This window comes from Aspergillus campestris (assembly GCF_002847485.1).
Source record: "Aspergillus campestris IBT 28561 chromosome Unknown P168scaffold_11, whole genome shotgun sequence".
Classification (NCBI taxonomy): Eukaryota; Fungi; Ascomycota; class Eurotiomycetes; order Eurotiales; family Aspergillaceae; genus Aspergillus; species Aspergillus campestris.
In genome coordinates, this window is record NW_020194346.1 from 750,349 (window position 1) to 762,825 (window position 12,477).

The 12,477-nt window shown below is 51.9% G+C and overlaps 5 protein-coding genes across 5 annotated transcripts; 1 reads left to right on the forward strand and 4 right to left on the reverse strand.

Moving 5' to 3' along the window:
* Positions 1 to 5: 5 nt before the first annotated feature.
* On the reverse strand, positions 6 to 1,461 carry P168DRAFT_312699 (DNA-directed RNA polymerase core subunit RPC40). The gene is made up of 3 exons (XM_024839595.1): positions 1,378 to 1,461; positions 1,213 to 1,317; positions 6 to 1,150 (listed from the first exon to the last, which is right to left on the reverse strand). Exons 1-3 carry the CDS (start codon positions 1,420 to 1,422, stop codon positions 176 to 178), a joined length of 1,125 nt encoding a protein of 374 aa, XP_024690168.1. The 5' UTR covers positions 1,423 to 1,461; the 3' UTR covers positions 6 to 175.
* A 387-nt stretch (positions 1,462 to 1,848) lies between these two features.
* P168DRAFT_299161 (NADH-quinone oxidoreductase subunit D) lies at positions 1,849 to 3,402 on the forward strand (the record flags this gene model as incomplete). Its single annotated transcript, XM_024838315.1, has 3 exons — positions 1,849 to 2,520; positions 2,588 to 3,308; positions 3,365 to 3,402. 3 exons carry the CDS (start codon positions 1,849 to 1,851, stop codon positions 3,400 to 3,402), a joined length of 1,431 nt encoding a protein of 476 aa, XP_024690169.1.
* Positions 3,403 to 4,189: 787 nt separating this feature from the next.
* Positions 4,190 to 5,740, reverse strand: P168DRAFT_274052 (ubiquitin-conjugating enzyme E2). The gene is made up of 4 exons (XM_024835397.1): positions 5,388 to 5,740; positions 5,297 to 5,308; positions 4,989 to 5,139; positions 4,190 to 4,873 (listed from the first exon to the last, which is right to left on the reverse strand). Exons 1-4 carry the CDS (start codon positions 5,412 to 5,414, stop codon positions 4,590 to 4,592), a joined length of 474 nt encoding a protein of 157 aa, XP_024690170.1. The 5' UTR covers positions 5,415 to 5,740; the 3' UTR covers positions 4,190 to 4,589.
* Positions 5,741 to 5,983: 243 nt separating this feature from the next.
* On the reverse strand, positions 5,984 to 8,575 carry P168DRAFT_292676 (serine/threonine-protein kinase). The gene is made up of 5 exons (XM_024837639.1): positions 8,113 to 8,575; positions 7,617 to 7,668; positions 7,323 to 7,533; positions 7,116 to 7,272; positions 5,984 to 7,059 (listed from the first exon to the last, which is right to left on the reverse strand). Exons 1-5 carry the CDS (start codon positions 8,117 to 8,119, stop codon positions 6,242 to 6,244), a joined length of 1,245 nt encoding a protein of 414 aa, XP_024690171.1. The 5' UTR covers positions 8,120 to 8,575; the 3' UTR covers positions 5,984 to 6,241.
* Positions 8,576 to 10,222: 1,647 nt separating this feature from the next.
* Positions 10,223 to 11,513, reverse strand: P168DRAFT_241480 (uncharacterized protein; the record flags this gene model as incomplete). Its single annotated transcript, XM_024833761.1, has 3 exons — positions 10,223 to 10,776; positions 10,831 to 11,293; positions 11,346 to 11,513. 3 exons carry the CDS (start codon positions 11,511 to 11,513, stop codon positions 10,223 to 10,225), a joined length of 1,185 nt encoding a protein of 394 aa, XP_024690172.1.
* Between the last annotated feature and the right edge of the window lie 964 nt (positions 11,514 to 12,477).

Genomic DNA, 12,477 nt, shown 5'->3' on the forward strand with positions numbered 1-12,477 from the left:
GTCATGTCTGCTTTTTTTTCTATAACATATAGATCTGCCGTGGATTAAACTCTGGCAGTGTAGGTTCTAACCAACTTTTTCGTAAATGTACAACATTAAGAAAGCAAGGCAACGCAATCCAACGCCAGCAAATGCATTAAGTAGCTTCGGAGCAGTTCGTGCGAAAAACAAAAGTTCACCGGGTCAGGTCCATCAGACCGCGCTTCCACCGGGCGCACTTGAGCTTCAGGACCTTCACGCTCTCCAGGAACAAGGTGTCGCTGTCGAACTGGCCGGTGCTCTCGACGTTGAAGATGAAGTGGTCACGAACGCGGCCGAGCTTCACCTTGCCCTGGAACTCCTCGTGCCGGAGACACTCTCTGCTGACGGTGTCGTTGAACGGGTCGCGGACAACAGCCTTCGTCTCGCCTTCGTGGCCTTCGTATCCGCTGCCCTTCTTCGCTGCCTCCTGCCGGGTTACAGGCTCGAGGCCGATGACGCCGTGGGGGAAGCACTTGGCGAATTTCTTGGCGTCGTCGCCGATGATCGGGCGCAGGATTTGGATATCAGGCATCAGACGGTAGGTGGCGGTCGCGACGGGCGAGAATTTAGCGTGGTCGGCGCCAATGCCCTTGACGCAGTGCAATTCCATATCGATTTTCTGACCGGGGCGCAGTTTGGCGACGAGGATATCGGGGTTGACCGGTTGGATGGCGTCCTCGCCGATGAAGAACTGCTCCTGACGACCGACGGGGTGGAACGTGATGTCTTTGGCGTAGATGTGGGCGTTCTTGTACAGTTTGCGGGGATCATCCTCGTTGGGCGCAGCGTTGGGGTTCTTGGTGCACTCGATATCCAGGCGCAACACAATAGTGTTGTAATCACTGGGCGTGCTGCCGCTCTCGGGATCATCGTCGGTGGGCTTCTTGAACCAGCGCATCCAGTTGATGCCTTCAACGGAACCCTTGAAGGGAATCAGACCCAGTCGCGAGGCGAGGACCTCATCTTGAATCACGGAGGTGTTGTTGTGAACGAAAACATATTCAATGGCGACGGACGGGACTTCAGCCATCAAAATGCGACGGAAGGCATTGGCGATCGAAGCGTCGAGTCCGACGAGGGAAAAAGAGGATTCGAACTGCTCATTGTTGTGGAAATCGACGTTGAAGCCCTGTCAATGGATATCTGTTAGAGCCAAGAAATGGGAATACAACAGAAGAAAGGGAAACATACTTCTCTGAACTTGTCCAAGGACCACTCGTGCGACTCACCGGGCCAGTGACCTGGGAAGTCTGTAGAGGGGATATTGGAGACCGTTTCAGGGTTGATGTCGACGATCTGGAATCTGGTTAATAGCTGTAATAGGACAAGGAAGAGAAAGACAGAAAAAAATCATACCCGTCTGCGATCGAGCTCCGCCTGCGAAGGAACCAACGGCGCCATGGTGTTGACCTGATATGTGGAGGGGACGGTGAGGGGATTGGCGATACTGGAGAAAAATGTAAAAAAAGTTCTGGAGGGAAAAGCGGCAGTATATTTCTGTCGTGCCTCAGGCACCCCGGGGGGCCCATTTATTCTGCACCGACTAGGGCGGCGGACTGGGTGAGGGAGCAGCTGCGTCCCGGCAGAAACAGCAGCAGAACAGGCTAGTCTGGGTGCGGTTTAGCCAGCGGCCCAAAAGGCCAACCAGAGGCGGCATGATGACCATAGGCGCGCATCACGTGACCGACCAAATTGCATCTCAGCGCAACCTCCAAGCGTCAGTCCGCATCAACCCCATTTCCGCCCGCGTGTCTACCCTTCAATTGCGTCCGGCCCGAGGACAGTCAGCCTTCATTTTACCGCTTAATCTACTCTCCTCTCTCCCGGATGGCTGCTCCCTTTACTCGCCTGGCGGGCAATGCGCCCAAAAGGCTCTGTCTCCGCCCCTCCACGGTCACCAGAAGCACCGCTATTCCCAGATCCCGTTCGATAGCGACCTCCCTCCCTCGTCACCATGCCGAGCCCACCAGCTACCAGGCCACCCGCCTGGTCCCGACGGATCCCAGCTTCACACATTTCGCCAACAAGGGGGTCTCGGAGGAGCCGGGTGAGGCGTCCGGCCTCGAGTCCGAAGCCGAAGGGATCGACCGGAAGATCCGTCACTACACGGTCAACTTCGGACCCCAGCATCCGGCTGCTCACGGTGTGCTTCGGTTGATTCTGGAGCTCAATGGCGAGGAGATTGTCCGCGCGGACCCCCACGTCGGTCTGCTTCACCGTGGTACCGAGAAGTTGATCGAATACAAGACCTACATGCAGGCCCTGCCTTACTTCGACCGATTGGATTACGTTTCCATGATGACGAACGAGCAGTGCTTTGCGCTGGCCGTTGAGAAGTTGCTGAACGTCGAGATCCCGGAGCGTGCCAAGTACATCCGGACGCTGTTCGGTGAGATCACACGTATCCTGAACCACCTGATGTCCGTCCTGTCCCACGCGATGGATGTTGGTGCTCTGACTCCGTTCCTGTGGGGTTTCGAGGAGCGTGAGAAGCTTATGGTGCGTGCAATTTTACATTCCAACCTTTGGTCGATGGCAAGATAATTAACCGAGGGTGTTTATGTAGGAGTTCTACGAGCGTGTGTCCGGTGCCCGTCTCCATTCCGCCTACGTCCGCCCCGGTGGTGTGTCCCAGGATATCCCTATCGGTCTCTTGGACGACATCTACCAGTGGGCCACGCAATTCGGTGACCGCATCGACGAGACCGAAGAGCTGCTCACGGATAACCGGATCTGGAAGGCCAGAACCCAGGGTGTTGGTGTCGTCAACGCCGAGGACGCCCTGAACATGAGTTTCACCGGTGTCATGCTGCGTGGCTCTGGTGTCCCGTGGGATATCCGTAAGTCCCAGCCCTACGATGCCTACGACAAGGTCGACTTCGACGTCCCCGTCGGTGTCAACGGTGACTGCTACGACCGGTACCTCTGCCGTATGGAGGAGTTCCGTCAGTCGCTCCGCATCATCCACCAGTGCCTGAACGACATGCCGGCTGGCCCTGTCCGCGTGGAGGACTACAAGATCTCCCCGCCGCCCCGCGCTGCCATGAAGGAGAACATGGAGGCTCTGATCCACCACTTCCTTCTGTTCACCAAGGGTTACTCCGTGCCCCCTGGAGAGACCTACTCCGCCATTGAAGCCCCCAAGGGTGAGATGGCTGTCTTCCTGGTCAGTGACGGCACCGAGAGACCCTACCGCTGCAAGATCCGTGCCCCTGGTTTCGCCCACTTGGGTGGATTCGATCAGGTCTCGCGTGGCCATCTTTTGGCAGATGCTGTTGCTATTATTGGTGAGACAATATCCTTTTCCATGTCTACTGAACCCACACTAATTGAATAACCTCAGGTACGATGGATCTTGTGTTCGGTGAAGTCGACCGGTAGAGCCGTAACGCCATGACCATCAACCAGCAATAACCACACCCTGTAACCTGAACTCCACACAGCCAATTCGTCAACGCAACAAACATATAAAAGGATTACGAAAAAGCAACCATAGAAAAGAAACCTAAAAGACAATCCGGGGCCAAAAAAAGATTCATTTCTCAATTGGCCCTAGTGAGTGTGGGTGAACCAGGACAAGTGTGTGGCTAACCAACTGTACCAATCAATCAATTCCTTCTAATGGCGTTGTTCATGTTGAACCTTTTCTTTGACTATTTACCTGTTTACTTTTTTCTTTTTCCTCCCCTTTGTTGCGTGTGTTTTTCATCTGTCGTCATTGACCTATTCACTGCTACTACACTTCACTACACTACTACTTCTACTACGCTACATCTCCTTTTTTACCTCTCTTGTTGTGATCGACCCGACCCGACCCCTGTGTATAGTGACACTGATGAGATTCCGCGACTACAAATCAATATCATGTCTTAGTAGGGAAAATTCTTTTGGTTATTGCCTTGTTTCTTGGGTTTATCTTATATAATGCTGGAATAAAAGGATAGTAGTGGTAACGTTTGTAGGGACCGAAGTTTCTGTATACTACAGTGTTACCATGTATTGGGAAAGTATACATCAGGGTGGTATATATAATCAGCTCATACTCTTTACCATCAAGCTATCTCTATACAGTCTTCTCTATAACGCTATCTCTATATATAGTTATCTCCATGAAGTCATCCTACTCCATAAGAAAAGCGACCAAGGTAGATCAATACTCAGTAACCATGTGCATGATATTCTAGGTAGGTATGTAGATGATAAGTCACAACGGAAGAGGGTTTAAAAACAAGGATAATAACAATGGTGATAATGATGATGATAATGATAAATAGGAAGTCCACCATCAACCCAGCCATGAGAACTCCCGGAAAGGACTTGCGCCTATACCAATGCATTGATTGAAGAGTGGGGAGGGGTAGGTACCAACAAGCGAACCAAAAGAACGAGACCATGCTCTCCTTCCTCCTTTCTATCGAGGATACCCCCTGTCTGTCCCCCGAAAGAAAACCGGCGTATAACCACACCCTGGGACGGTGCTCTCTCTCAACTCCCTCCATCTTCCACGAGTCTGTCCCATTCCAAGCAAGCTATGACGACACCACCAACATCTGCCAGAGCGCTATATATCAAACATTATCGTCATCATAGAAGAAGTTGATATCGCGCGGTCTCCGCCGGTTATACGAGACGAAGTCGCTATCACCGGGTGGTCGCTCATTGCGCGTATTGGCCGTTAGCATGCTCTGGATGCTGACGCAGACGCTTTCGACTGTTTGCACGGGGGACCAGCCGGCGGAGCTGAGAAGGTCGAGGCAGATGATTCCGTTGCTGTAGATGTGGGGGTGGATAGGGATCGGGCGGGGGGTGGAGGGGGTGTTGGGGCTTTCGATGAATTGGACTTCTGGGGGTTCTATCATGATTGGTTTGAGGGTTAGACAAGGTGTCACTTATTGAGGTGTGTATGAGATGTGTCTTGTCTTGAATGGTTGGGGAGATGAGGGCGGGGTGGGAAAGAGAGTACATACCTATCGGGTATTTCGACCCAAAGGTGAACTTGAGTCTGTAGGTTTGGTCCTGATACAGCGGATTATCATCCAGCACTTGAAGATCCATATGCCACTCTTCTAAATTTTCCGACTTGGCGATTGTAATCCCGGGTGGAAGGTGCTCTTTCATCTGTCCAACGAAGCAACATTAGCTCTCGATATTCCACCGACGAACCGTCTATACCACGGCAGACTTCGAGGGAATGGATATGAGTGACGCGTGTGGCGCCTGGTGAATAAGAATGCGAGGAAAAATATCAGGGAGTTATAAGAATATATGTATATACCTTAAGGAGCTCCTAACATCGACAACATTCCGTTAGCCACAGATCCCAACTCAATTGCGGTGTTATAGTGAGTGAGGTAGACTCGACTTACCTTGCCCAACCGCTTAGTAGCGAACATGACTGTACAGGACGCTCTCGGAGCGAGTTGCTAATGACCTGGTTGTGAGGTCTCAACTTCCCTGGCGCCAGACAAATTCTTTCGGGGGTCGTGTGCAATGGAGATAGGTGTATGACGTCTGACACCGGCGCGGGGCAGAGATGAAGGCGGGCGCGGGTAACTAGGTCCAGAACCTGGCCAGCGGTCCGGATCGGAGGGAGTGGGTAGAGTGAAAATATATGAGGTAGTGGTGTGTACCTGTGAAGATGCCTGAGGGGTAGGGTATGAACGATGAAAGAGGAAAATGAGTGAGGTCTATGGATATGCCTGATACTTCCCAAACCTGGGAGCCCTACCAACCTGCCAAGTACCTGCCGGCCTGACTGCCTCGAAACGGATTAAGGTGGAGACGGCCGATCAGCTGCCTCAGGTGCCAACGGAGTTTGCTCGACTCCGGTTCGGTCGTCTGATTGGTTCGGTAGGGCACGGTTGGCGATTGGTCATGTGATCGCCCAGCTGATCGGGTCATCCATCTACAGCAGGGTGCTAGCAAATTGTTTCTCTAGGCATTACGTGGAACCCACATGCTAAATAGATAAGACAGCTCGTACATTGGCTACAGAGCAAGAAAATACATGGATCCAAAACCAAGCATTGATCAATCGTTAAGGCAACTCCGAGAACAAGCCATCATGGCAGACAAGAGAAAAGTGTGTGCGGACATATGAACGGGGAATCATGACAATACTATTCACAAGAAAGACCAGCTGACGCTGGACACGGGGAATTGGACATGAGGGGAGGGGAAACCGGTAAATGAACACAGATCAACCGCCACGGTCGACAAGTCAGTGGGCCCCCTTCTCACGGACCTCCCGCTCCATCTTTTCTCGCTCCTCATTCTCCTTCACCTCACGCACCTTGGCGAGCACAACCTCGCGGAAGATCTGCCCGCGGGCGATCTTGCTCAGGCTGCGCTTCTTGGTCGTGCCCGATCCAGCTTCCGCGGGGGCAGAACCGCCGTTGGAGGGCGAGAATGCCGGGAAGGGAGACGAGCCAGAGGACTTCTCCGCCGCCTCCGCAGACTGGGCCATATCCGCGGGGCTGGGGATGTCGTCTTCCTCGTCTTCTTGCATCTTGAGCGCGTCGATGCGGTTGGCGAGCTTGATGATCTCGATGCCGCGCTTCAGGCGAGAGCGAGCAGTGTAAGCGCGAATCTCGGGCAGCAGATCGCGGTCGCTGGCCGATTCTCCGATGAGCCAGGGGTGCTTCAGGGCGACCTCCGATGTCACCCGCTTGGTCGGGTCCAGCTGCAGCATGGACAGGATGAAATCCTTGGCATCCTGGGACACCTCACGCCAGTACCGCTCGTGGAAGATGATCCGGCCGGATTGGCACTCTTCGATCAAGTCGGTCAGACTCTCCGACCGGAAGGGTGAGTACCCACAGAGCAACGTGTAGGTAATGACGCCCAGCGACCAAATATCGACCGCCTTGCCGTGGCCCTGTTTGAGCATCACCTCCGGGGCGGCATAGCCGAACGAACCGGCCATGCTCGTCAGGACCTCACTCGGGCTCTCCAGCGTCTTGGCAATACCAAAGTCGGCCAGAACCAGTTGCGAGTCGGGATCGGGGGTCAAGTAAAGCAGGTTTTCGGGCTTCAAGTCTGTGGAAACCGAATGTCAGTTTCAGCATGGGGAGGTCAGACGATCGGAGACGGACCTCGGTGGACAATATTCCGCTCGTGCAGGTAGTTGACCGCGTCGAGAACCTGACGGATCGTTTGCGACGCATCCTTCTCCGTGAACTTGCCATACTCGCAAATCCGGTCGAACAACTCGCCTCCGGTAGCCAGCTGGGTGACAATGTAGAATTTGTCCTGCCACGATATGAGTATTGGCAAAAGTAGACATATCTCGCGCGACCCACCTTGGACTCGAACCAGTCCACGAAATGGACGATGTGGGTATGGTTGAGCGACTGCAGCATCTTCAATTCATCGTAAACCATCTGCTCGTGCCCACGGACGTTCTTCTTCAGAATGATCTTCACGGCGACCTTGCCGGCGGACGCGCAATCGGCCTCGCGGACAATCCCATAGGTGCCAGCACCCAGAGTGCGCCCGAACTTGTACAACGCTCTGTAGGAAACGATCATCGGTTATTATCGGGGGAAGCCGACCACAGTCGCCGGGGGGGGGGGGGAAATGAAGCGGAAGCGTACTTCTTCTCGTAACTCTCAGGCTGACCCGACAGCTTGTTGAACATATTGGAGACTAAAGCACGGACGCCGTCGATCAGTACCAGTACACACAGCAAGCCACACTGCATGGAAAATTATCACAAACGCGAGCGATAGCGCATCGAGAGCGAAGACAGGAACGAGGAGCAGGCGGAGGGTAGTGTTGTCATGGAAAAAAGTCCAAACCATATAACCAAACGGAAATGAGAGATCCCCAGAGGCTTACGCCATTGCCCCAAAGAGCTATAAGTAGAGCCAAGACAGACATCTGAGTTGGTGTGCGGTGCGGCTGAAGCCACCAGGCAGCACCGCCCACGAAAAAGCAAGAAGGGAGGGGGGCGGAAAAAGAGGGAAGAGACAGGGGACATCAACGAGTAGACGGATCTTCACGGAGATCAAACCACATCGTATGATAGGGAAATGCAAATGCAATTGACAAAAGCGACGCGCGGTGTAGAAAAAGCCAAGGAGGACTCACAACTCATGGTGATGGAGTAGCGCCGGAGCGTAGGGCCTGGATGGAAATTCTAGCTAACACTTAACAGTGTGCGGTGGGCTCAGGCCGGCGGGCTCGAAGCTGATGGTAGACCCCGCACGTGAGGGGAGGGGAGGATGGCGGGGCAAGAAGAAGAAATTCGAGAATGGACGGAGAGGGAGTAGGGGAGGAGAGGAGGAGGATAGGATTGTTGAGATCTAGAGGGACAAGACAGGTGGATGGGATGTCAGTAGAAAATCCGACAACACCAGGAGGGGCAGAGGAGAGAAGAGAGAGAGAGAGAGAGAGAGTGGTGGAAAGCTGAAGCCTGTCGTATTTGCGGGTGACTGATAAGGGGCGTAAACAATGTTAAGTTTATTTAGTGGTGGTTGGCCTACCTGATCGGGTAATGATCGTGTTCAGGATTGATGGATCCAGGTAGATGTCAAACAATGCAAGGAATGAATGCAATGCAGGGTGTGTCTGCAGAAGATCAAAAACTTGGGATTATACCAACCTTTGATGTTCACGATGGATAGAACGAGGGGAGGTTTGAGAGGGGACGCGACCGGAGTTCCAGATAGTGAGAAAGTCTGGCCCTGCAATACTGGTTTCTTACAGTGGGCACAGCGGGCACAGCGGGCACAGCACAGCCACGAGGGGAGCCTGGACACTCGTAGTGGTAAGTTAGGTGGATCCGACCACCCATATTACGGGCCAGACACCAGGCGGATCCAGCCTATCCTTCTGTCCAGCCCTGCGGCCTTGTGCATTCGGGCTGCAGCCAGGCTCTCTTGTGATCAGCGGAGTGATCTGTCTCTCTGCCTTGAATGAACCCTGTGAGGCAGCATCATGACCATGTTTCATTAATTCTCAATAATTCGAGAAAGCGAGGATGATCCATCCTGACCCACCATACGCTGTTTATAGTGCCTTGTGCAGGTGGAAACAAAACAATATACTCCGTACGGATATTTACTATACTAAACTAAAGAAGACAGATATTCACCGTGGGTTTCCTAAAAACACTAGATGATACAAGATAGACGAGCTAGTCGCCCGTTTCAACAACTAGTCCTTTCATGCAATAGTGAAGAATGCTGCAGATATTTATTCTAGCATGTGAAAATTGGTCATAGACCGAGGACACCATTTCTCCACCTCAAATCCACTGCGTTGACTATTGTACAAAGCCCGCTTTTAACAAGATCAATCAGTATCATCATTCTGGCAGTCTCCTAGCAAATTCTGACTAGAGACATCCTCGCCCAGTCCCATTCGCCCTTGTCGGGAACGACTTTCTTCGCCCCAGTGGGACAATCCACCGCGATCATCTGCAGAGTCGGATGTTTATGGCAGAGGATTCTCAACACTCGGAGATTTGGACTGCGACCAGCCATGTCATTGTATAGGTCTCACCCCGTCGGAGCTCCGTGCAGTGATGGCTATATCCGGCTGAAAATCGGTCTACTTCTTGAGACCGAGATTGATGAGGATGCTCTCAATTTTTGAAGAGAACAATATGGAATCCGGTCCTGTATCGATGGATGACGCTTGCATCAGACTGTCGCTTTCTCGGTGCCTTGCAAACACCCCGGGGCAGATTCGCTTCGGTGCATTCGCAGTCGGAGGGATCGCAGGGAAGGCAGCTGCAGTGCGACGTGGGACTAGACATGATCACAATCAGCCTCCGAACCGCAGGTATCGAGGACAAGGTCCGAGATCCGAGACCACCGCAAGGCGTCTATTAGATTGTACGGCGACGAAGGAGACAGATACCGCGGCATCGAGATAGCTGCGCATCTGCTAGGCAAAGAAGTGCAACAGCGAGCGGTGAGGCAATTGCTCGCTGAAGAGCCTGAGGCCAGTAACCAGAGGTCTGCCATTGCTATCAGGTGAGAGTATCATTCGATGTACTACTGACAGTAGCTATACTCATGGCTGGCCAATTATTTAGTATCAGAATGTAAAATACAGCAACAATAAAAGTAGTGATATCAATGAACGAGATTGTATATACTCATACATAGCCATCTCAGACCAAGCCAAACCCTACACCCGACACCCAGAACAAAGCGCGCCAAATACTCAATAAAAAGCCAGTAACCACACATCACGTATCAAGGCAAACCTCATCCAGAACAGACGCACAAAACGCCTTGTAATACTCAGTGCCCTTCCATCCCCTCGAGGTCGACCTCAATCCCACCGATCTCCAACCGTCCGCACGCAATCGCGCAATACGCTGCTCTTTCGTTTCTCTCCAAAGCGTTCCTCCGGCGTCATTCGACACCATATTGCTCTGCGTGGTCTCTTCGACTGGACTGAAGCTCCAGAAGGACGCTGAACGTCGGATTGTCTTGGAAGCTCTACGGGCTTTCTGGGCCTCGGTGGTCTCGTCGATTACTTTGTGTATGTCAGAGATGCTAGTTGCTATCTGAGCGCGTAGGAATTCAATGATGTCGTTGTATTTGTGGATAGAGGAAGTAGAGGAAGTTGACGAAGCTGGGGCATATGCATTGCGTTTGTCTGGGAGGGCAAGCTCATGCATCATCTGCAACGAGCTACGCTGCCTCTGTGACTTAGCATAGCAGTCACTGTCAGCCATTGAAGGACGAATCTTCAGCGGAAGAGGAGGTGGTATCTGGGCCTTTGCTGGGACTTTCACTTGCGTCAGAGCTTTGCGTGGGACTTTTGACCCCGAATTAGTGGAGGAAGGACAGGGTGGGGACGAATCCCAATGTTCCACCGACTTGTGAACATTCAGCGGAGAAGGCGTGAGGACATATCGCGGCAGCTTAGAAGGCGTCTCAACGCCCAGTGAGCCCCACGTATCAGTGTCAGACAAGAACGGATCATCCGCCGGACAGTCAATAGACCCGTCAATGATATCCGTAATGCTACTGATGAGACTGCCCACAGGGGAAGCGCTATCCGACGACTCTGATAAGAAAGATGGATCCGTGAACGAAGACTCCAAGCTGCACCAGCTGCTGTCGTAGTCTAGAGTGGGAGTGGGAGTGGGAATTGGGGCTGGCAATGCAGAGGTGCAGGCAACGAACGAGTCCAACGCGGAGCGGAGGAGCGAAATCTTGTTGCTGGAGTATATGTGGGCGCAGCGGCCCATTTCTTCGTGGGAAATGGCGCTGTAGAAGTGGAGGTAGGTTTTGTAGACTGGGTGGGCCTGTCGGATGTGCTGTGAGTGTTTTGTTCGAGTTGGGAGAGAGGATTCCTACCAGCTGGTTTGTGTTGTTGAGGATCTCGAAGCAGTGAGTGGCACATTGTTTGTATTGACGGCGGGTGTACAGCAGCTTGATTCCTTGGAGGATGGATCTCCATTCTTTGGATGACTCTGGATGTAAGACTGTTTCGAAATGAGAAGCTCTATTGGAGACGGGGGCCATCGTAATGCATGCAGTTAAGTTTCTCTTGAGGTCGTGGAGTGGGTAGGAGAGGAATAGAGGGTAGAACCGAGGTGCGAGCCAAGTAAACAGACTGAATTTTGTGTTTATGGATAAAGAGCAGTTTACTGACACGACGCGTCATCGTGGTATAGACACGTCCACATGCACGTCCACATGCACGTCCACATCTAATAGAAGTGAAATTTACCTGCCCAAAATCCTCAGGAGTGAGGGAACTTAGGGCAAACATAGCGCTCAAATTGAGACATGCTGAAGAGTACTCCATGCTCATTGTATGCTGTAGTGAACGAAAATCCCTAGCCAGGGACACGCAGCGCGTTCATGAGTTGAAAATGTATAGGGAACTCTCAAATAGCCTCTTGGTAGCATCATGGTTCTCGTAGTATGTCGAACTCTCCAAGCTTCCCCGCAAGCATGGGGCTCACCACAACCATCCCATTTTTAGTAGGTCCAGAGTATCATACTTGTTTGTGTTTCAACTTTTTTAAAGACTGGGCCTAGAATACCAGACAGACCAGTGAGGTCAGCAATAGTACTAAGATAAGCCCCTGTGGTGAGGAGAAAAGCAGATGAATGAAAAATCCAGGCGCAATTGTTATATTACTTACAAAAATATGAAAAATAGTGGGATCATAGAAAGAGTATGAGCTTTCAGTCTCAATACAGATAAGCTAATCAAGCTAAATATCCACAATATGCCCTATATTTGATCAGGGATGATAGGCTAGCTTTTATACTCAGTATATATCTTCCTTTCTCTCTGGACTCCCGTCACTTCTAGTAATTCACCAGTGAATATATGATAGTGAACGTTAGTGCTCTTATTAGCTTATGTCTTGTGCTGGTACATGTCTTGTTTCAGAACAGGGCCCTAGGGGCCTAGCAGCAGAAAAATCCTTATCTTTATTTAGGGAAAAATGATATACCACTGACTTTCACTTGC